Source organism: Gnatocerus cornutus, chromosome 5 (genome assembly GCF_029298725.1).
Source record: "Gnatocerus cornutus isolate USDA-ARS CGAHR chromosome 5, icGnaCorn1.1, whole genome shotgun sequence".
Classification (NCBI taxonomy): Eukaryota; Metazoa; Arthropoda; class Insecta; order Coleoptera; family Tenebrionidae; genus Gnatocerus; species Gnatocerus cornutus.
In genome coordinates this window covers 8,122,361-8,145,660 of record NC_142237.1, presented here as the reverse complement: position 1 = coordinate 8,145,660, position 23,300 = coordinate 8,122,361, and the positions used below count along the sequence as shown (strand labels likewise).

The window sequence follows — 23,300 nt, the reverse complement described above, 5'->3', positions numbered from 1 at the left end:
CCAATCCCCCTCTTTTCAACTCTTGAACTTTACGAAAGGTCCCCGTACACGAAACTCCACGTCCTTGGCCCCTTAGTGCGCATGACACCAACTATACATTGAATCTTGCATTTTTCGATGTTCACTGAGCCGACGCCGCTGCCGGTGACATAAGCACGTTCCGTTTTTTGTGTAAATCGATTGTTCAAAAGGAAAAGAGTGACTTTAGCTGAAAATGGCACTGTTTCGTGTTACGGCCTCAAAGTTGGCAGAAAGTCAAGTAAGTGTGTCACGACCTAATTTGGTCATTTTCTGTTATCTTCACGCTTTCAGAAATAGACGCTTTAGAATTCATGCTGTTACGCTTTAAATGTTTTATTATCTTAGTATATCGTGAGTTTTTCAGTTATTTGCTTATTAAGAAGTGAATGTCATTCAGTGGTCGTACTGTTTGACCCCCAACCGGAAAATTTGATTTTCGCTGGATCTGGGGGAAAAGTGACAAACGCGACCACGTGAAATGGTTTTTTTCTGTTGTACACACCATTCGTCATTTATTTGTTTTTTATTACTTTCATTATCTATGGTCTCGTTACGTAAGACAGAATTAAGGTTAATTCCTTGCATCAAAGAAAACGTCAAAAATACAAATCGGCTGTTTTTCAACACGTCACATGCTTTATAAATTAGAAGAGTAGGTAGTTTTCCAACAGAATTAAGTGGTATCATTCCAAGGATTAAAAATTTACTATTTCCTCAGTAAAAACGTGAAACCTAGCATGACATTAGTAATTGTGTTCAATCGTATGAAATTGAAATTTTAAGGTCAACGTGTATATGTTGACGTCACACTTGGATTTTTTTTGTTTGAGTTGGTAATAACGTTGGTTTTCCCGCGCGAAGTGATTTAAACCAGGTGATTCCGATATGTCAACGCCCACTTTTTGATGCGATTGGCTAACATTTCAATATTTGAAAATCAAAAAAGGAACACTCTACTCCTCATTTATTTTGAATACCGCATTTCAAGGTCATAATTTGTGAAAATTGTGGAGCTCTACGGCAAATTTGAGAAGATTTATCCATTGAATTGAACATAAACGAGTACTGGAACATCCAAAGACCTGTTCGTGATTGTTTTCAATACATAAATCCTCTTAAATTTGTCGTAAAGCTCCACAACTGTCACAAATTATGACCTTGAAATGCGGTATTCAAAATAAATGAGGAGTATATCATGGCATTTTGTAAAGTTTGCGTTCTAGTCAGAATAATCTGTTTGTTTGGAACTTTGGAAGCCGGCAAAAGTCTGTTCCATGAAAATGCGATCGATACGAAGAAGGGTGCTTTTATGATTGTTGAGCACTTTAACTGAGGGTCGCTCATTTTTTTAATTAAACATAAAAATTGCGACATCGTTTCTGTTTAAATAAATTGGTGTTATTTATGCGATATTGTTTTTGTGACTAAATGCAGTTGTAGTCTGTAGACTAATTTATTCTAAATTAAGACAGTATTGAACTAATAATAGGGAGTTAGTTAGTTTAATCATCGCTCTGATGATGATAGCATTGCTATCGAAACGCGCGTCAGCATTTTTTGTCAAATTTGGTGTTTGGGGAATAAATTGTAATTTTGATAATTAATAATAGGGAGTTTTGAAACGAAAATTTTCTCACATTTAATATCTACTCTGTGAAAAAAAAACACGTTAAGAGAGCTTAAAATTTGAATTGTGTTGGTAGCTCTGCATGTATTCTGACAGTTTGAGGTTAACCATTTGGAGTGTCTAATAATATAATTAATCATTATAAATTGTAGAGCAAATAAATAATAATTTAATTAATTACACGTTGTTATAAATTATTATGACAAGCATGTAAATAATAATTTTTCATGGCTTCAGTAAAAACATAACCCAAAAATACACAAATCAACAGAATATAGATTATGATTATCTACACGCACGAGGCATAAGATAAAGAGAATGCATTAAAGAACTTCAACTTGTTTTAAGAACAGATGAATAAACATTTCGTGTGGTTGATTCTTTTACATATTCTATAAAAAGGAAATAACAGTAAATAGATAACAATGTCCAAAAATAATCAACATTATCAATGCTCCAGGACTGCCAACCCACTAAATTTACTGAATCTTTACTGTTACTTCATTTTAGCATTTGTTCAAATATTTGGAATACTATACTGTTTGGCAATAGTTTACTTTTTGCGTTCATCAAACGCAATTTGGCCAGCTAACGGAGCATCTGTGTAATTTTACAGCTGCTGTATTGTAGATTTAGACACAGATCATTTAGTTAAGGCATTTAGATATATTTAACTTATAGAATGATGTAGATTATGCTTCAAGATTTGTAAATAGTAATGAAATGCATAAGATGAAATGTTTCAGGTGTACCAACATAAGAAAAATTTAAAAATCTATTATTTTTGTAACGTCAGTGTTGACATGGTCCTCGTTATCCCAACTTACAGTGCTACCAATTCTTTTCAAATTGCAAAGCTTTTAGCTGTTCCATCGAATAATATTATTTAAAAGGATACTTTAAGGAAAATGACGAATTATATTTCAATGATTACACAATAGGACAATTAGCTAATGACAAATCGGAGACACGTGGGACTGTTTACCATAATTTTAATCATTAATGGATGGTCACAATATTCTAGGCTGATTCTATGACTTGTTTTTGCAATAAATTTTATAATCGTTCACAGTAACTAATAAATCATCTTAATTTGAATATTTCAGGAACTAGCAATGTGGATTTTTCTAGTTATCGGACAGCATTCATATCATTATATCTCGACATTAATATTTATTTATTAATAATTCTAATTAACGTGCCGGGTATCCTTTCTATCGATTTAGTTATGACTACGATTATTAATAACAATGGCAGTTATTGTGAAGGTTATCCAAGAGGTTTTGTACTTTGAAACGAAAAATTACAGAAATTAGAATATCACTTGTGACACTATCAAAGAGACTTCCTTTGCATGTCCATTCAAGAATGCGATAATTTTACGATAGACTGTTCAGTATTCAACGTTTCCAAGTCACCAAATTACAAATTTTACTCTAATTTAATTGTAATTTATAGCATCAATGAGGTGTCAAGTAAATGAAGACTTCAATTAATTGTGTCACGAAAATAGATAACTGTTTTAAGTCCCCATTGTCGTATCAACCTAATTCACTTCAGTTATCATAGAGTGACGTAGAAGTAAAGTGTACATTGTCATTTTTTAGAACCCAACTTATCTTCAACACTGTCGTGAAATATTTTCAATTTTGACCTTGCGGTGCAGTCGGTGGATTTCCCTCGTATCACGAGTTTAGCTAGGAGATACAACGAAGCCTCTATTCTATTAAATTATAAACAGCTTTATACTATCTTAGATAAAGCTAAAAAACAATATAGAATTAAAATGTCTATTTTGACATGACTAAACGGTCGGTAAAGGAATTACTAAAGGATTTGTACTTTTATCTCGAGCCGTGCAAAGATCAAAATTGATAATTTGCAACAAACAGTACCAAGTCCACAAATTATTACAGGTTTTTTAGAAAAGTGATAAACATTTTGCACAACACTAGATTCTGGATCAAACTTTAAAAATATCCTTGTTTTCGCCGTCTACATCACAAACAACGTAACGATCACGAAAACGAGTTAGAAATTAAAGATTTTAGTACAGTGAGGTAGGTCATTTCGTTTTATTGTCGCACCTTCTGTTATTTACACAAGAAAATTACAAAATCGGTCATGTCGATCACTCCTTATCTCCACTGGTAACTCTTCAGTCATGTCATTTTTAACCTTTCCAAGTTCAGCGTGACTTTGGTTTATCGACACGTGAAATTCTCAAATTAAAATTACGCGTGTTCCTTTTTCTCGAAATTTATTTTTAAGTTGCGTTATCTACTTTGGTGTACGGATTCAAAGGTCCGAGCGTCCGTAACCTACGTCTGTTCTATTTTCAAACTTCGATATTGTTTACAACTGTTTTCAATTCGCGATCTAAATATGTTGGTTAACGACAGCGAAGTTCTAATTTTGTGGGTCTGGAACTCAATCGTTGGAGGTGTGAGCAATTAATTGCGACGCTTAATTTATCGAGTTTTATCTCTTTATTTCTATGGCACCGGATATCTTATCTCAAGTGGGTGTGTTCATTAGGGAGCCGGTCACTTATCCTGTTGGAATCTAAGGAAAAAAAGACGTTAAAGAGGTTCAATGCTAATTTTAGATTTGTTTAATGGACGTTAACATTTCTGTTTCTATTTAAAGTTGATATGGGTCAAGATTCTAGCAATTATATGTAAATTTAGTTTTTATGAAATGTAGTACTACAGAAATACTCGTATCAAAGTGGCGCGTGGGTCTAAATAAGTGGCCTTTGGGATTGAAATCTGTTGGTAGCTCTGCCTGTTATGTCACAACGTGACATTTTGAGGTTAAACAAGTACTAAGAACACTGTTAAAATTCCGAAGCCGTTTCCGTTTCCTTTTTTTATTTGGATTTAATAACTGCATTTTCTCTGAGTGAAAAGAGAAATTAAGTTCAGTCAGTTTAGAAATTAGAAAATTTAAACAAGTGACAAGAAAAAAGTTTAACTGAAAATTGAAAATAAAAAATAAACTTTAAAGATTTTAAATAACGGAGAAAACAATTAAAATAGAAAAATACATAGATCAGTAAGGGATCAACTCTATTTTTTTAAACAGGATGAGATTAATTTACTTGATTTTTATTGGCTGCCTTGTTATCTTTATTTCAGTCATATAATCGCCTTTTAATGTGTTTATGTGTCTTTTATTGACATAATTCAAATGGCTATTTGAAAAATAAATTGAACTTTTTAGTAGCTACTGGTATAATTACAGTTGTTTCTTTTTTCTAATCGTAAATGGTTTTATTTGCGGTATATTTTTAGGTTTTTGGTTTTATTAATAAAAACGCATTAAGTAGCCAAGACACAAGCTTTTGCCTAACACCTGTTTGTTTTTTTTCTAACTTACATAATTCTTTAATTTTTCTTTATTTATTCCAGAAGATCATCCCTCAGGTATCAGTAATTTTAAGACAGTTCAGCGATAAGGCAAACGATCTCAAGGCGGTGCTTGCCGCCAAAATTCCCAAAGAACAAGAACGGGTCAAGAATTTTCGTAAGAACTATGGCAATCAGAAAGTTGGAGAAGTTACCGTTGATATGGTACAATCTAAACCCATCTCTGCATGCAAAAATCTAAAATTTTCTTTTCTAGATGTATGGTGGTATGCGTGGTATAAAAGGTTTGGTATGTGAAACATCGGTGCTGGATCCTGATGAAGGAATTCGTTTTCGCGGTTATTCAATCCCCGAGTGCCAAAAACTTCTCCCCAAAGCACCAGGTGGCAGCGAGCCTCTTCCAGAAGGTCTTTTCTGGTTGCTTATCACCGGTGAAATCCCTACGGATGCTCAGGTTTGTTTATAACTCTTTTAGATTCGTTTATAACTGTTATTTAGGCTAGAGAGATTTCGGTGCAATGGGCCACACGTGCTGAACTGCCCAACCATGTGGTTACTCTTTTGAACAATTTCCCTAAAGATGTGCACCCAATGTCCCAGTTGTCGGCAGCTGTGACGGCTCTAAACAGTGAAAGTAAATTCGCCAAGGCCTATTCCAGTGGCGTGCACAAGTCAAAGTACTGGGAGGTGAGTCTAGTGAACTTCCATCTTCTTTAGCTAACGTGGAACTTCTAGTACGTCTATGAAGATTCCATGGATTTGATCGCGAAACTCCCAGTTGTTGCGGCGACAATTTACCGCAATACCTTCAAGGACGGTTCAGGAATCGGCGCCATTGATACATCTAAAGATTGGAGTTACAACTTCACTCAGATGTTAGGCTATGACAATCCTGAATTCATCGAACTTATGAGATTATATCTTACCATCCACAGGTAAAATTGGTAAAACCTACGACTATTATTAAAAGTTGTTCAACAGTGATCACGAAGGTGGAAACGTTTCTGCTCACACTACACATTTAGTGGGTTCAGCTCTGAGCGATCCCTACCTTTCTTTCGCCGCCGGTATGAACGGCTTGGCTGGTCCTCTCCATGGCCTCGCTAACCAGGAAGTACTTGTCTGGTTGCAAAAACTGCGACAACAAGTCGGTGATAAAGCCACCGAGGAACAACTAAAAGACTTTATCTGGAAAACGCTGAAATCTGGACAAGTTGTACCTGGATACGGACACGCCGTGTTGAGGAAGACGGATCCAAGATACACGTGTCAAAGAGAGTTCGCTTTGAAGCACTTGCCCGACGACCCACTCTTCCAGGTATAAAAATTCGCGTGCGAAAAGTACGTTTTGAATGACTGAGGTTTTTTCAGTTGGTATCCAACGTCTTCAAGGTGGTTCCCCCAATTCTTCTAGAGCTCGGCAAAGTGAAGAATCCATGGCCTAATGTAGATGCCCACTCCGGCGTCCTGTTACAGTATTACGGACTTAAAGAAATGAATTTCTATACAGTTCTTTTCGGAGTTTCCCGTGCGTTGGGAGTGTTGGCGTCGCTGGTGTGGGACCGTGCTTTGGGTTTGCCCATCGAAAGGCCCAAATCCCTGTCGACAGACGGACTAATGAAAGCTCTGAAAGCTGCTTAAATTCTTCACTCCACCCAACACTGTACTTAAACAATTTCAGTTCATAATCATTTAAAGTCAGAGAAATTCTTATTTCTTCGTTACTGAAGAATGTTCTAAAGTGTTCAAATCAAAACGTGTTGTACAGTTTGGGGGTTTTCAATCGCTATTTCAGCTGTATAAAATTTTTATCCTTCAAATCACCGATGTAGTCATTTTTTGTCCTGAGAACTGTAGCCTTTTACCAGTTGTTTTTGTTGTTAATTTTAACAAAAATATTATTTATTTTATTTATAGGATACGCAGCTACATGGTTAAATTTTGTGAAATTGTAGCGCGGGATATTTATTTCGATAGCCTTGTTTTGTAGGCATTACGAATGTTGTACAGTTTTATCGTAATTGCTAGGCACACCGTTGTAAAAACAAACAAATAAGACAATATACACTCATATCATTGCCATTTAATGTCTTATTTAAATAATTTGCTCACTTTTCATTCAATTTGGTGTACAAATCCAGTGGTAGTTTTATAATAAATCAATAAATTTCAGTTTCATACAAAGGTTTGTGTGTGATTAGTCTGTCAAAACCCATCCTGGTAAGGTCGATGGTACGGAATCCACCATCTAAAATGAGCTCCGCGACAGCTAATCCCACAGCCGGAGATTGCTGAATTCCTAAAAATCACCATCAGAACTGAGAAAAACCAAAAGACGTTTTACCGTGTCCACTAAAACCGGTAGCAAACACGAGATTCAAAAGTGTTGTACTCGTAAAATCCCCCCCAGGCACTTTTAATCTGTACGAAGAAGCGAGTTTTATAATTCTTAAGACGATCTACAAACCTTGAGGCTTTCAAACGCCGGGATTCTATGCGCCAAAAGCGGCCACAAATATCTATCAAAATACTCAAAATCGACTTCTAGGTCGTCAGTACCAGGCTCGTCTTCCACTTTTGGAGACGCTCCTCCAATGTACGAACCCCCATCGCGTCTAAAGTAGGCCCCGGTGAAATCTATCGTTAGTGGAGTTTTTATAGGTGGACAGTTGCCCCCTTGACTGTCGAATCTGTAGACGTAGCGCTTCCGTCTTTCCACAGGCAAGGAAACAGAAGTCGGATCCTCTCCAATTTTTGCTAATTTTGCGATTTTCCCCGACTCTGCTCCTGCAGCTAGGATGCAGTGATCGAAATTGATAGTGGTTTTTTCATTGTTGCTTAATAAAACCTCAAGAAGAATGTTGAGTTGTTGGTTTGGAGATGTTGGAACTTACTTGTACCCCCGTGAGTTCACCACTGTTCCCAAAATCAAAACCAACAGTTTCTCCGTTGATAAATTTCACGCCTTTGCTTGCAGCTGCTGCTTTTAGTAAAGAGAGCAGCCCCCATGGATCGAACCAGCCTTCTTTTTCACAACCTAGACATCCCAGTTCGATGTCGCTCGTGTTGAGCCAAGGAAACCTAAAAGACGATGGACTGAAGAATTGGAAGACCTAAATGAACTGAGATACCTCTCTTTCAGTTGATTTTTTGACAGCAGTTCGTTGTTGACGCCCAACTCCGTTTGCAACTTGAAGTTTTCTTCGAGTTGTGGGGCTCCGTTATCACTTGCTAGAATTAAGTAACCAAAAGGCATGTAGGAAATATCTGCTTCTGGACCAAATCGCGTTTTTAAGTTTTTGATGAATTCCGCACCAAAGATAGACATCTGGATGTTTTCTGGTATTGAGAATTGTTGGCGAATTCCACCAACTGACAACGACGTGGAACATTTAGAGTACTGTAAATTGTTTTGTTAGTACGATGGAGGGTTTGAGGCACTAGTATATACCGTGGGATCTTTTTCTATTACTGTAACATTGATGTCTTTACGTTTACCTGCTTTTTCTTTCAACCAATATGCACAGGATGACCCCATTGCTCCTCCACCGATAACCACAACATTATTAGAATAATTACGTCGAATCTGTAGCTTTTTTGTGATTTTTTGACCGCATTGAAAATTTTGCAGTTTAAGAAAAACACGTGCATACATTTTATAAAAAAGAACGGCGGCGACTAACAATAGTTAGATAATTTATTATCTTATCGTATTCTTCTCTAAAGTATTATTTATCATGTTAATTTAACTATAATAATCTTATGTAAACATGATGAGTGATTAGAGGACGGATTATCACGCAAAATGTAGTGTTAATCCAAAAACACACTTTTTGTAGTTTATTGATGGTTTTATTTGTTTTCAACTTTATAATGAATGACCAAGTAGTTTTTAGTATTAATAAAACTGTATTTGTTTGGTATTAATTTCGATTCTACCGCGGCAATTGTTCACATTTTTCCATTTCCAAATCTTTTAAGAATTTTATTAGCCATTTGTATTTCTTAGATTATTTTGAATGTTTTTGTATTCTCAAGGATTTTTATATTGTAAATGCTTTTCTTTCAGATTGTAAATTTTTAACTCTTGCAAAGACACTTCTAACAATAAATTATTGTACAATTATTAGATATTAGCTTATTAATAAATCATCTCATGATGGCTTTTGAAGCAGTTATTCGTATTAACATCAAAATAAAATCTTTTTGTCGTTCCCATAAGTTCCGACATCCAAGATGGGAAACTTTGCGGTAGATAACACTGCGGCGGGCAACGCGGATAAAACCTTATTTCCTTCCTTCCAGATTACAAAAACGGTTACTTTATCAAAATTTCTCTGGTCCTTTTAGTCTTATTCTGTCCAAAATGACGAAAGGTTGTTACACAGTTGGAGAAGAACCTCCTCCACCAACAAGACAAGATCATTCATATCGATCCTTTATATGCGCTCTTCTTGTTTTTTTATGCATCTGTTTAATAATTTTGTTAGCATCAATAAATTGGGGCCATGGAGACAAAAGTGGTGCTGGGAATTTGGAGTCTGGTGGTGGTGAAACTTCGAAACATACGGTATGTTGGTATCAGGGTAAGAGTTTGATTTATTTACATTTAATAGGGGGAGGATTTGACTGAAGAAATTGATACGAATGTGACGCAAAGTTCCATTAAAACAAACGAGAAAATCAAAATGTATGAAACTACAACGAAGAGAGGAATTGAAACGACAGAAACAGCAACTCAAAAAGAGACGACTTCGGTTCTTATAAGAAAAGAATATTACACCTCGACAGATAGAAGTGATGAAGTAACAAAAGGACCTCAGACAATTGACGTGACAACCACTGAATATAGCGAAACCAAGAAAGTCTCTGGAGAAAAGGAAAATGAAGATACAACTACAGGTAGAAGTAGTGGAACAACCGTTGTGGTGGATAAAACGACTCAAATCTCCGTAAAACAGGAAAATGTGAATGATACAGTTGAAGAAACAACGGAGAGCTTCACCAAGACCACTGTTTCAAATCTGCTAAAAAAGATTTCAGACATCATTACTTCGACACCTTCAGAAGAGGTTACTGAAAGCACCACGAAGGAAAGAATTCTTACCACCCTTTTAGCATCTGTTGCTACCTTTAGGTGAGTTTGTGTTAGGATGTCCATCGATTTTTACCATATTCTTAACAGAGAAGAACAAGGCGCTTCCATACTAACAACTGAAGATTCTTCCCTAACTACTAAATCTTCAACCACTGAAAAGTCTTCATCTTCTACTTCCTCTACAACTGCAAGTAGTACAACGAGCACCACCACTACCACCACAACGGAAGTTACAATAGTCGAAACAGAATCAGACACTGAGCCTACTTTAAAATTTCGTTCCACTTTATCCAACACCAAGAACCCAGTTTGCGAAAGTGCGACATGCAAAACTGTGTCTTCGCGTATTTTGAGCAAGATGAATCATTCTGTTGAACCTTGTGATGACTTCTACGAATTTGCGTGTGGTAATGCGTACGGAAACGAAGATTCCTCTGACTTCAGAGCGGTGAAACTACTACAAGACGAACTTCTCACCATGAATGACACAGATTCTCCCAAATTGTTTAGTGAATTTAAAGACTTCTACGAGAGCTGTGTGCGATACGATGACTTCTTCAACTATTCCAGCAGGATAGAAGGAGGTAAACCATTTTAATAAGATGTCACATATTTTAAATTTTATTTTAGTTGAAAGTCTGGTGCGTGAAGTCGGCGAATTTCACCTGAACGAATCCGCGGACGTGGACCTAACAGATCTTGTTTCTCCGTTAATTTTACGACAATCGATGCCTCTGTTTGATATTGGTGTTGACGTTGATAAACAGTCTTCAAACTTCATTCTTCAGGTTTGTTAGAAATTAAATTGAATTCTATTAGTGATTTACACTTTCAGTTGAATTTACCTCAACAAAGCTACCTGCGGACGTACGTGGAAAACTGGTCCGGTTTAGAATCAGTGAAGCAGCGATGTCTTCAAGAGCAAGAATTACGTTTACATGAATCCCAAATAAATCTAACGAATGTCCACAAGTTCTATCAAAATTGTCAAGGCGATTATTCGATGTATCTGAATTCTGTTGAAGCAGTGATCCGAGAAATGAAACCGTTTACTGAGCTCAGCGCCAAAGACTTGTACGAAATAATCAAGGAAATTAGATTCACGATTGAGTTTGAAGTCTTGGATAACTTAGACGTAAGTTTCAACTTTAATTTTTCTTTTTGTAAAGTGTACTTTGCAGACTTTACCGTCACCGGCAAAAATTCTTTCTACTTTTGTTAAGAAAAGCTACGAAATTAGAAAAGTGTCCGACTTACAAAACCATTTCCCAATATTCAAATGGAAGAAGTTATTTGAAACTCTTACGGGTCATGAAGTACAAAACGACGCTTTAGTCCAGATGTACTTTGCTGACTATTTTAAGAACGTTTTTACGAATCTTGGAAAAAAGGATGCAAGGTAACTTTCTGTATTTTTGGTCAAAGCAACGACTGTAAATTTTTAGAAAATTGAACAACGCCTTCCTGGCTATACACGCCTATGACTTGTTTGTTAACACTGTTGTTCCGAAGAGCACCAGTGGACGTACACTTTACTGCACCACGTTGTCGCGGAAGTTGCTTCCAGACATATGGTCCCATTTTGTTGCTGTTAAAACTCCGTCAAACGTGCAAGAACGTGCTAATAAGAGGATCACAGATGTGTTTGAGAATTTGAAGAAGAACTTTTGCAGATCTTTTCTGACGCCCGATTGGATTGACGACGACACCAGAACGCGGGTCGTAGCGAAATGCAACAATTTAAATTTAGCTTTGTTTAAGGGAGTAGACTACAACTCTATCGAAAAAAGATACGAAGAGTTCAATTTTACTGAAAACTTCCAAACGAATTTGATTTTATTGTTATCACACTTTAGGAAGATGGTTTTGGCCATTGAAGGGACGCAACTTTCCACCACCACCATGTGAGAGTAAAATAATTCTTTTTCACCTTTTTATTCCGATTTGTCTTTAGATTTTCATATTTTCTGGATCCTTTGAGTGCGAAAGTTTTGACTTTTTACGCGAATCCGATCATTGGTAATTATTTTTTAAAATATTATTTTAATTTTTTCAACACTTTTTTTCAGCTGTTCCTTTCGGTCTTATACAAAAGGCCCCCGCCGGTTTGCCCGATTACCTAATCCAGACACGGATAGGCTTTACCATAGCCCGACAAATGGCTCGTCATTTCGACCCAACAGGAATAACATACAACGTTAATTTAAAATCAATTTCAAAATCTTCTTATTCTGATTTTGTGACCACCATGACGGATTTGATGGCTTATTCCAGCCCTAGAATGTTCCTTGATAAGAATATTAGTTTTGATCTCAACGGATTTTTGTCCAACAACGAGAGAATCGTGGATAACACCGCGTTTAGGTTGATTTTCGACTCGGTGAAGTTTTCTCCAGATGAAGACCTTCTGCCTTGGATTTCAACGGAATATTCCAGAGAAAAAGTGTTTTTCATTACTCTTGCTCAAGGTAAAAGAAATTATAGTTGTTGGCTTATTTTTAGTGTGATTTTCAGAGTTTTGCAAAAAAACTTCGATGTCCGATTTTATGCTGCAAGTGTTTGAACAGAGACATTTACCGGCTGCGTTGCGAATAGAAAATATTGTAGGAAACTCGGAGCAGTTTTCCGCCAGATTTTCGTGTCGCGATGGATCAGGGATGGTTTTGCCTACGCAAATACAATTTCCTTATATTCAACGGGTGGAAGAAGAAGAGTATGCGGACCAGGGAGAAGAATCAGTGGAAGGGAGCAAATAGAGAAGTTTTTGACAATCCACTTTCTTCAATTTTCTTTGTATTTTGTATTATGATTTACATTAAATTATAATTTGAAGTCAAAATTCTTCGTGTTTATACCTAAAATAAATAGTAAAACAAGAAACGAGAAGTTTAGTTTAGATGTTTTTAGTTTGAAGCTCGGTCAACAGATGAGGCAAAATCCTCCGGGCCTGGAGTTTGTGCCTTATACATGATTTTGTCTGAATTCTGTAGAGGGCGGTGCGATACGCTGCTATAATATTTCGTTTAGAGATTTCAATAATGATGGTTGGTGCCACATTTTTTATCAAAGTTTTCTGACAAATAATTTTTTATTTTATTTTGACTTTGTAAGCAAATATTCTTTTCCAATTTCCATTTTTTCGCATTTCATTCATATAAATCAGTACTAAAAAAAAGTTTTATTTGATATTCTTTAAAATTGATTTATTCTCTGCAAAATATTTTTTTCGAGATTTGTTTCCTTTTATTTTATTATTGCTTAATTAGAATTATTACCCAATTTAAAGTTTAGGATTTCCACTTTCCCATGTCACAGTGTCTTATTTATGGAACAAACTTTGCGCAGAATTTTACGCAAAATCCAAAACTGTTTTTCCCATACTTCAACAAATAAACGAATTAAGAGCGATTAAAATTTCGGCTAGTGAATTTTAAGTTTTAAATTTTTTACTATAAATCTCTGAAACAACGGCAGTTTTTAAAAAAATATCAAACTTATCGATCTTTATCAGGTGATAGGTGATAAAAACGTCGTTTTTGATCACCCAAAAAAGCTCCTTGAAAGTGACTTCAAAAATGTCCTCTGAAAATGTATTTTTATTCAATATCAACTCTAATTGTTGTAAATTATTGTAATTATTGTTGCTTGTTTAACGCAGAATTTGTGCTGATTTTTTTGTACGTCAACAAATAATTGAAATTTATTGAAATTTTGTGTAGTCGCCAAACGGCAAAAATTTTGAATCTTTGGAATTTTTAGTGTTATTTCAAAAACTGCAACAAATATTTTCAAATTTTCTGCAGAACTAAAAGGATCTGAAACAACTCAAGAAACATTTGAATGACTTGAATATTTTGAACACTTTTTTGAATTTTTAAGATTTAATTAGTGCAAATATTTTTAGATTTTGAGATGATTATCAGTATCAGATTAAATTCCTAGATTCTTGGGATTCTTACTAGATCAATGATGTTGGTTTCATTAAATTGCAATAAATAATATCAAAAATGATTGTTCTGATACTTTTAGAATATTACAAATTTTTCAGAATTTTTAAATTGCGATATTCTTATGAGGTCATAATTATTAAATTCTTATTATATTCCACTCAATTTTAAAATAAAAATAAATTTAAAGCACATGAAAAACAACAGTTTTCCTTCGTTTTTCATACACATTTAAGCATGAAAACTTATGAGCTGATCTCTGTCATTAATCAACCCGACCACCTCCCACAAGTGCTAACAGCCCAAAAAAAATTGATTTTCAATTACCGAAAGTAACCGTTTAAAAGTAGCGATGCGTCTCGATTGCCACCCCACATTTCTCCCCAACTAACCCTCGTGGTGAGCGCCGCTATGAATGACTGAGTTCACCTTCTCAATCAAGCCATCAGCCAGTTCCAATCAGTCCAGCCTCTATCGCGTCTTGTGTTTTATGAAGTTATAAACACTGATTGTGGTAGTTTGGCAGAGAGGGTGCATTTCCACATTTTCATAAGACTGTCGAACCGGAAACGCAGTTGAAAGAATGGCACTATAATTTGTACCACGTCATTTTGGCGTTAGCGAAGGGGTGAGAGAGTATCTGAAGCACGCATCTTGAGATTTAAATTCGCGGTGGTGCTCCTTTATGAATAATTCATCGGCAAACATAGCAATATACAGATATCGATGGTGGTGGGGTGGAAAACTGATGGGATATTAATTAACTGGGGTTTATATAGAGGCTGTACTACTATTAATCACTTACCGCAACTTAATCTCAACACTTGTCGGCTTAATGTGTCAACATCCACCCCACGGATAGAGTAGGAGACACCGGAAAAATCCTACGTCTTATTTAACCGGAATGGAGCGTTGCCAGGACAGACAAGCGCTTATTAAAATGGATGAATTTTTTCAAGTACATAAATTATTTAGTCAATTCGTAATCGTCAACCTGCATCGAAAATGGAAATTGCATTTTGTGGGCAAAGAGCCATCCGAAAATCTGAATAAAACAAGAATTATGCGCACAGACGACGCGACACGGAAAAATTAGTAAAAAACGCATTCCGTTGTAAAATTTAAACTCACCAAACAAAGCAAAATAATCCGAATCACGTCTCGTTTTCCCCAACAGCTCCAGAAGTATGTTTCAACTCTCGAAATCTCATTCCTAAGAAATAAACGAATCCGCATCTCGACTGAACTGTCCATAAAACAACCAATATCAATTCTGAAAATTTCCAATCTCTGATTTGAATAAGGTGAATTTGGCAACGAGCACAGAAACGGCGTCGTTTTTGTTTTATTTAAATTTCAGATGAACGAATGAGGTGAAGTTCGACTTTGATACAAGGATAATACGCTGCGGACGAATATATTTTTTATCGGACAAGTATCTAACGAGGGTGGTTGGTTGTGTTCAACCGTTCACGGGGTCAGATCTTTGATACGTCACGTTTGCCCTGGCCCTCTCCAACATCTCCGATCACCTCGATATTGACACGAAGGCTAACAAGAGCTGGGACAAAACCGCCAAAAACTCGACTTAAATTAAATCTATAATCTTTCCCGGCGCATCCACCATTTTATAATAATGTTGGATCAAGTTTTTCCCAAACCCCACGTGTAGTGCACAACGTTATTATAATCCACGTCGTTCTCAGAAATAACTTTTTAATTTCGTCTCGTCGTTCCGGCTCAAATCTTTGAAATTATGGGCTTTATCTCTGGCGGAAAGTATTTAAAAAGCTGGCAGCTTAGTTGAACTGAAAGCGAGCAATAGAATAGTAATAGCTTTATATTAAGTTCTGCGTTGCAGTGATTACGACTGGGAGGATAGCGGTTGCTGCAATTTGCGAGAGGGAGACGAAAGCTTCAAGGATTTGTAACATTGTAACAGTTACATTCCTAGGGTTGCACCGGATGACTCCTAAATAGTCAAATTATTAAGCCGTTGCGGTTAGGTGAACTCAATTTTAAAGAGAAACACGAGGGGTGGCCTCCCAGATTGAGATATTGGAGGCTGAGATTGGGGGTGGGTAAAGTATTACTTGAGTTGCGAAAAATGTAACGAAAATAGCAAAATCGTCTTGAAGAAGAAGCGCGCGTTTGATTAGTCTTTGCTTATCATTTTTTCTAAATATTTTGAGAATTGTAGGCAGAAATCAAACCATTCAAAAACTGTCCCGAATCTATGTAAATAAATTTCAGCAAATATATAAATTGAACAGGTAAATATAGCAATTCCAAAACCAAAAATTTGTATACTAAATTATAGAAAAGGTTTTAAAATATTTTCACTCAAAATTTAAAGAATCTGAAAAATCTAAACGATCGAAAACATACTAAGATCTAAAAAAACTAAACGAATGAACCTAGGAAAGTCAAGGAATATATAACATTAAAAAATCTGAATCCTAAAAATTTTAGAATAGACGCGATCGAAAAATATGAGAAATTCTGAACAAATAAAAGGAATGCAAAAAGTCTTTTAGGATTCGAAAAATTTAAAGAAAACAAAGAACGCAGAAAATTTAAATAACTCATGTTTAAAAAATCAAGAGATTACAAACAAAGCAATGAGAATCTTAAATACGTAAAATAAAGTATAAGAGAAAGTTGAGAATCTAAGCATTTAAAAATCTTTGATTAAACTGATGGACTGCAAGAATTAGAAAGAAAGATTTAAAAAAGGATTTAAAGAATCTAAATAATTTAAAGTATTTGAAAAACATAAAAGAACCAGTAGAATTTTAAACATTCCAAGAATCTAAGAAATTTAAAGAATCAAAATAATTGATAAACCTAAGGCATCCATATAATTTTTTTTACAAAAAATCTAAAAATTTATTTAAAGAATGTACAATTTACAAATTTCAAGCACAACAAAAATGTGCAGGATTTAACGATTCTTAGGGATTTGAAGATTTGAAAACTTAAAAACTTGAATTTGGAAAAGTCCTGAGAAACGAAGAAATTTGGAGACAAAAAAAGTGCAAGGATGTAAAGAATCTGAAGAATAAGAAGGTTTCCAAAAGTATGAAAAAATTCCAATTCCTAGTTTCAAAGAAGTTAGGTCTCTACCAAGAAAAATTTAAAGGACCTAAAACAGAATCAGGAACAGGTAATTTGCGAATTTTTAGAATTTAGAAAATGCAGAGTATTATTAAATAATAACATTCCTAGTTATTCCAGAGTTCTAAAAGGTTAAGAAAATCGTCGTAAAGTCATAAAAGGACAAAGAAAAATTATTCAAGAATTTAATTGTTCCACTGGCGGACATGTACATGTTTATCTTGAGTGCGATTATGCATTCGCACAGAAATCGAGCCGATAAAATTTTTGCAACGACTAAAAAACACTTGATCATGCTCTGCACTATTCAAATCCTTGAAATAACAAACAAAGAGTATCATAAAAAATAAATAAATAATGTAGCTATTTTTGCAACAAGTCGCGAAATAGTAATATTTTCGCACTAGTTTTAGTTTTATATAGCGATTTTAGAAAAAAAAAATTATCATACGTGCAAGTCTGAAATTATTAATGTTACACCCTTTATTGCTTAAATTGTATCGTTTTGAAAGCATTTTCGCAAAATATTTTCAGTTGGATCTTTGTATTGGTAAAATGAAATTGTGGTGTTTAAAATTAGTGTATTTCCGCTTCCGTCGCCATAAAAGACAGGTCGTTTACCGTCCAGGCCATACCCGCTATGCAAGCTCATAAACCAGTGGTCCACTTCCGTCGTAATTAAAAACATAAAATTCGCATTATCGCGGCATGCAGAGTTGAGAACAAACGTCATAAATAGCAGCCATAATCTTCAAATGAAATTCTGGTCAGCCACAAAAGCAGTACAAACATGACGAGTTCACATCCCATCGTCATTTCCATGTTCAAATATACGAGGGCCAGCAGAGGGAATTTTGAAACGCGTGTCAACATATTAACATTCAAAGAGATTTTTGAATTAATATCAGGATGTAGTACAATGTCAATTTATGCATATTAATGAAGGTTTTCAGCATACATTGGTGGTGTGGTTGTAATACAGGGGTACTTACTTATCGACGCTCTTGTTTGAACTCATCCGATATCGGCTCGACCTTTATAGACGGCCGTAGTGTACTAAAAGGGCTGCTGGACCCTGGACTAAACTGCAGACGCAGCATATTTTAGAAATCTATAAAAGCTGCTCTTTTTTCTTTTCTGTCCACATTGAAATAATTCCTTCACTTCTTTGAACAAATGCCGCTAAACGGTCAGAAACGATAAACGAGACGGAGGGCGCCTGTCAAAGCTCAACCGCAATTTCACTTTTTCAAACGCGATATGGTGAGAGATGGAGATTAGATTTGGGTTAAAGGGCGAAAGGTTATGGTCAGTTTTGCCCTGAGAAGACTATTCCAACGGACACTTTTGAATGTAGACTGCACCCTCTCGTTTCTAATTTATACTGGGTTTATTATTCCGATGCACAATTTTAATTCAATTTGACAAGTCCACTTCAATTTTGACGAAAACTGAAGATTTTACTCTTCGGAAAATTGAGGGGGATATAAAGTTTATTCCACTGTAAAGTTGGAGTTTTATAATTTTTCAAATTGGAACTAGAAAACGTCGCTGCATGTCCTCGTCTTAATCTTCTTTGGGCATTTGATTTATAATTTCTATAATAATAATCATTATAGTTTTTATATACATATCTTTTTTAATAAAACTATAAATAAAACTACATTAAACTCGCCCCCCAATAATTGGACGTTTATAAAGTTCTGGTATTTCTCCCTGTGTTCATTTTTTCTGAAGGTCTCCCTTTCCGGCAAGCTCTCTTTCGTTCCAATATGTTTCTAAGATCCTCGACTTTTTAATCGCCCACGACTGGTGTAATTTTCGGCTTATCTCTCGTCATCGACAGCCGGTTGAGTTAGTGCAGAGCGCTATCTTGTTGTTTGTTTGTTTGTGGGGGTGTCTTAGCTTTTATAGGCCGTATCGTCCGATCGTTTCCTAGAAAAATCGTCCAAGATTTGCACCCCTGTCTGACTTAATGGGCCCATTTTTTCGTTTGTGAAGTGAACTACTGTAACGACTGCAGACCTGCATGTGGTATTATTCCAGTTCGTCGTCGATCGTGTTCGCACTTTGCTTATTTGCCATGCGGGCGTTAACGACGTTGTTAAATCGAATGGAGGCAGTTATGGACGATTTTACACCGGTAAATTCGTATTTGCTGAGACCGGAAATTTTAGAGTGACCCGGCGCATCCACCACAAATTATCCTAAACATTGATACACCGCGATGGAAGAATTGTGCAGTTTGGGTCCGTCTGCGGTTACTAATGAGGGTATTGTCGCGAAAATTCGTCCATTGCCCATCCAGACGTAATTAATACGCGCCGCGATATCGACGCTGCTATAAATCAGATGCAATTTGGGAGCATCGAAGCGGAACACCACAATTACACTGCCGAGATTTATTAGTAATAACTTATAGAAGCGGCGCGGATGTGTAGGAGCGTGCACCCACCAACAACCGACGGGATAATTAAAACAGAAACGCTTCTGCTATCCCACTTCTGAACTTGTCGACTGATTAATGAGGCACAGGGATGATGCATGTCGGATACTGCTGATTCAGGTGAAAAGTGGCAGACCGAAACCGCTAACTGACGATTTCAACGTCACGGAAGACAACTCCTTGCAGACGCTTAATTCGAAGCTTCAGGGGGGCATTGAAGTATCGGAAGATTAAGCAATTAACTTAAGAAAGGGGCCACAAACTTGTGCTCATCAAAATTCACCTAATTGCACAAACTCCATTTTTCAAATTTGGAGTTTCCTAAAAACGCATTTTGTTTGTGAACATGGCATTGGGGTTCATATACGGCAGCAAATTGAAAACTCATACAAAACGGTAGTTCAAGAGAAGGGGAAACTAATATTAAATTTTGAAGAGAAATTTCAGATTTGGTCCATATCAATATAAGTAAGACCAACGGAACATTGTTAAATCCATAAAAAAACAATTAGAGAGTGATTTTCTTGTCCCAGTGAAGTGAAGTTCAAATTGAAACATTTTGGCCTGGCGCATCCACCATTTTTGAATTTTGCATATTGTTGGCACGAAGAGATTTATATTCTATTATAATAAATCCGTTTTAGTTTTGGTTGTTTTTGGTTCCCGATTTGTCGTATTTTCAAGACACGCACTTGGCATAATAGCGGCAATCATCGTCGGCTGCAGTTCCTAGGTTGTCCGGTTGTTTGTGACAAGAATCGCAACCGTTTTAGGGTCTCGATTGCGAGTAGATATCGATTGGAAGAGTATCGAAATGTGGAATCCCCCGATTCTGCCTATTTACCGGAACGAACCCACATTTGATTCTGATTGCGCTCATATTCGTAAGCTTTGAAGTGGATCCGGTTGTGCGTTCCGCTTCGACCGGATTAGATTAAACAAAGTATCAGTTAAGACATAATCCCGCAAGGAGACCCGGAAGTCTCCGGGGCTGGGATTTATATCAATCGAATATTTATAATCCGGCGCGTCCGCTCAAACAGGACAAATTAAATATAATGCCGGACGAGGGACCCGAATTTATTGGATTGCCAACGATGGAACACTCCGCCAAAGTGAGTTATTCTCCTGTTTGTGCGTGGCACGCAAGCGGACCAATTTTTCTACCGCTAATTCCTATTTTTTGCAAGATGGTGCGGAATAAAAGCCGCTTTTTAATATTCAGTGGTGGGATGCTCACGTCTGGAGGTGTGCGTAGTACGTGCCTTCTGGTAGAGATGCTGGCGCTGCAGCTTCTTTTATATTGGCATTATTTATTTCTCTGACATGTGTTCGATATGTATATTGTCGGTCAATCCGTATTGCCTTTTGGTTTTGGTTCCGGCTTTCCCTCTCGTACTTCATAAATATGCCAAGAAAACGGACTTTGGTTCTGCGGACCGCCACTGAACTGCAGCTAAACGATTTATAGTTTTATATATTGGGGATGGACGCACTTGGTGAGGTCGTTGTGGGAGCAATTGATTTAATTGAAGGGGGCACGAGATTTTTTATGATATGATGTTTCAAGAAATGACATTTTCTTAAAATGAAATATAACTGTAGAATTGCTGCGATTGCAGAGTCTATGTTAAAAAAATCGTTTTAATTATCGCCTTTCGATTTGTGGCTTTCGGTTATGCCCACGGGCAGTTAATCGAATTAGCAACATTTACGCGCCATAAAGAGCGATCATCGCGTACTTAACGACACGTAATCAGCACGACAAAGCGTTGCGTTATTTACCGCCGGTGATAAATGCACCCCACGGTCCGACACCATTATTTCTGGAGCGAAGGTTTTATCTGGAGCGACCATTAGGGAAGCCACCGAAGGTAACTTCATTATGACCACATCTCTGGACACCCCACATAGACCTAGGCACAATTAGCCGCCAAAAGAACCGATCGGAGAAGTCGTTAGTGGTCCAACGTCAAACACACGAAGAAAAAGTTGAAGCTTATAATATGCCGGATGATTCCAAACTCTGAGCCTTCAGGCTAAATAGTGTCATTGAAACTTTAGTTTGTTGGGAGTTTTGTTGCGCTCCTGTAATAATCAATAGTCCATAGGATTTCGAATCTGGCACAATAAGGAACAAATAGAGCGTAGGAGACTCAATAAAACAAATCCCATCTACGGGGGAACAAAAGTGGGATATAGCGAAAGCGCGGCGGTGGTATCAGAAGGGGGATGGACGTAAGAACGTGGACATCACTTCCAGTCGTATAATAAATGTCCAAAAACGCAAATGCCGAGTAACATTTGCCAGTAACGGCGTCTAAGGCGAGCCTTTTATTATTATGCGGAAACAGTAAAAAAGCAGATGACGACCCCGTACGGTCACTTTTATGGATTTTGCACGCATCTAATTACAAAGTGGGGCTCTACGAGCTGATTATTGTCTACGTAGGGGATGTACAATATACGTGGTAAGGATTTATTGATATCGACTTCATATGCGGCCGGTATTTTGTCATACTAAGGAGCGGATGGATTTTATAGGTTGCATACTACTTTCACCAAATTAATTATTATTTATTATTTTATTTAATTTCATATGTGGCGGTATTTTTGTTATTTCTGCGTTTAATATTATTTTGATGTGATTATAATGGAGATCGGGGTAAAATGATTCTCTTTGATTCCCAAAGGGGCCTTAGTTCCATCTAACAATGAAATGATTAAATATGTTGCTGCAGCACCTGCATGCAGTTCGATGGATATTAAAAAAAATTAGGGCGATATTTGTGTTTTTCCTTCGTTCGATCGGCATTTTTTAATCAATTGTATTTTACCTTTCGAATTAATATTTCAAAATAACACATGTGGTGTTTTAAAGGATTAATATTAAACTTTCAATTTTTTGTAGAATCAGTTGCAACATTGCATGTTGTAAATTTATGGATTATGTTCTTTGTTCTTATTGCACTTGGGGTAAAACGATCACTTATGATTTGGGTAAAAGGATCCCGGGATCTTTTTACCTCGAAATAATATGAATAATTGTATGATATTTGACAAAAGACAGTGATTAAAAACAAAAGTGAGAGATAGAATCTTTTCAGAATGTATTTTTTGTTGTATAAAATATATTCACTCTTCAAAAGAAGAGGATTGATTAGATGCAGTGTGTGCCAAAAATGGGCTCATGATCTGGGCAAGAGTAGACGAAGAGAAAAATATATATTAACTTGTAATTTCTGTTTGGCGGAATTAAAAACTTCTAAAATCAGAATAACTTTTCGTTTTTACAAAAAAATGTTATTCTTTTAGTGTTTATTTATGTCTTCCGTAAGAGCCTCTATTTTGTTGTTACTTCTTGTTACTTATGTTTATTTTGTTTTTATCTTAATGCTTAAATATATTCACTGTTTCTACCAACTTTTGCTTAACTTATAAATTTTTTTGAACATAACACATTTTACCTCAACCGAGGGTTTAGTCCATGGGTAAAATGATTCTTCTGGAGTCTTGCACTTAATTTTTATTTTAATGAAAATGGTGCAAAATATTGGATCAATTTTCAGGCGGACTTCTAGTACATTAGTTGTCAAAGCTCCTGCATAAGTAGTAGATTTATCAATATAAAGGTTTTCTAGTTATGGTGCTAAAGACCCCGGTCTTCCCTAAT

At 36.2% G+C, this 23,300-nt stretch overlaps 3 protein-coding genes across 3 annotated transcripts; 2 read left to right on the top strand and 1 right to left on the bottom strand.

The window, feature by feature from the left end:
- The first annotated feature begins 68 nt into the window (after window positions 1-68).
- kdn (citrate synthase) lies at window positions 69-7,203 on the top strand. Its single transcript, XM_088035500.1, has 7 exons — window positions 69-259; window positions 5,062-5,223; window positions 5,276-5,473; window positions 5,518-5,706; window positions 5,755-5,954; window positions 6,001-6,337; window positions 6,391-7,203. The coding sequence occupies exons 1-7, from the start codon at window positions 215-217 to the stop codon at window positions 6,658-6,660; spliced, it is 1,401 nt and encodes a 466-aa protein (XP_087891626.1). The 5' UTR covers window positions 69-214; the 3' UTR covers window positions 6,661-7,203.
- Window positions 7,083-8,726, bottom strand: LOC148174079 (FAD-dependent oxidoreductase domain-containing protein 1-like). Its single transcript, XM_088035501.1, is given in 7 exon segments — window positions 7,083-7,318; window positions 7,364-7,398; window positions 7,400-7,440; window positions 7,487-7,867; window positions 7,914-8,100; window positions 8,151-8,419; window positions 8,471-8,726. Coding segments are annotated over 7 exon segments (1,257 nt in total). The 5' UTR covers window positions 8,675-8,726; the 3' UTR covers window positions 7,083-7,178.
- Window positions 8,727-9,342: 616 nt separating this feature from the next.
- On the top strand, window positions 9,343-12,956 carry LOC148174078 (neprilysin-11-like). The gene is made up of 10 exons (XM_088035499.1): window positions 9,343-9,589; window positions 9,636-10,156; window positions 10,205-10,701; window positions 10,748-10,905; window positions 10,953-11,252; window positions 11,299-11,516; window positions 11,563-12,021; window positions 12,072-12,136; window positions 12,187-12,585; window positions 12,632-12,956. The coding sequence occupies exons 1-10, from the start codon at window positions 9,386-9,388 to the stop codon at window positions 12,871-12,873; spliced, it is 3,063 nt and encodes a 1,020-aa protein (XP_087891625.1). The 5' UTR covers window positions 9,343-9,385; the 3' UTR covers window positions 12,874-12,956.
- Window positions 12,957-23,300: the final 10,344 nt, after the last annotated feature.

Coding starts and splice junctions, on each gene's coding strand:
- kdn (XM_088035500.1), top strand. CDS start 215: ATGGCACTGTTTCGTGTTACGGCCTCAAAGTTGGCAGAAAGTCAA. Junction 260..5,061: donor CAAAGTTGGCAGAAAGTCAA/GTAAGTGTGTCA, acceptor TATTTATTCCAG/AAGATCATCCCTCAGGTATC. Junction 5,224..5,275: donor GAGAAGTTACCGTTGATATG/GTACAATCTAAA, acceptor TTTCTTTTCTAG/ATGTATGGTGGTATGCGTGG.
- LOC148174078 (XM_088035499.1), top strand. CDS start 9,386: ATGACGAAAGGTTGTTACACAGTTGGAGAAGAACCTCCTCCACCAACA. Junction 10,157..10,204: donor GCATCTGTTGCTACCTTTAG/GTGAGTTTGTGT, acceptor TATTCTTAACAG/AGAAGAACAAGGCGCTTCCA. Junction 11,253..11,298: donor AAGTCTTGGATAACTTAGAC/GTAAGTTTCAAC, acceptor TGTACTTTGCAG/ACTTTACCGTCACCGGCAAA.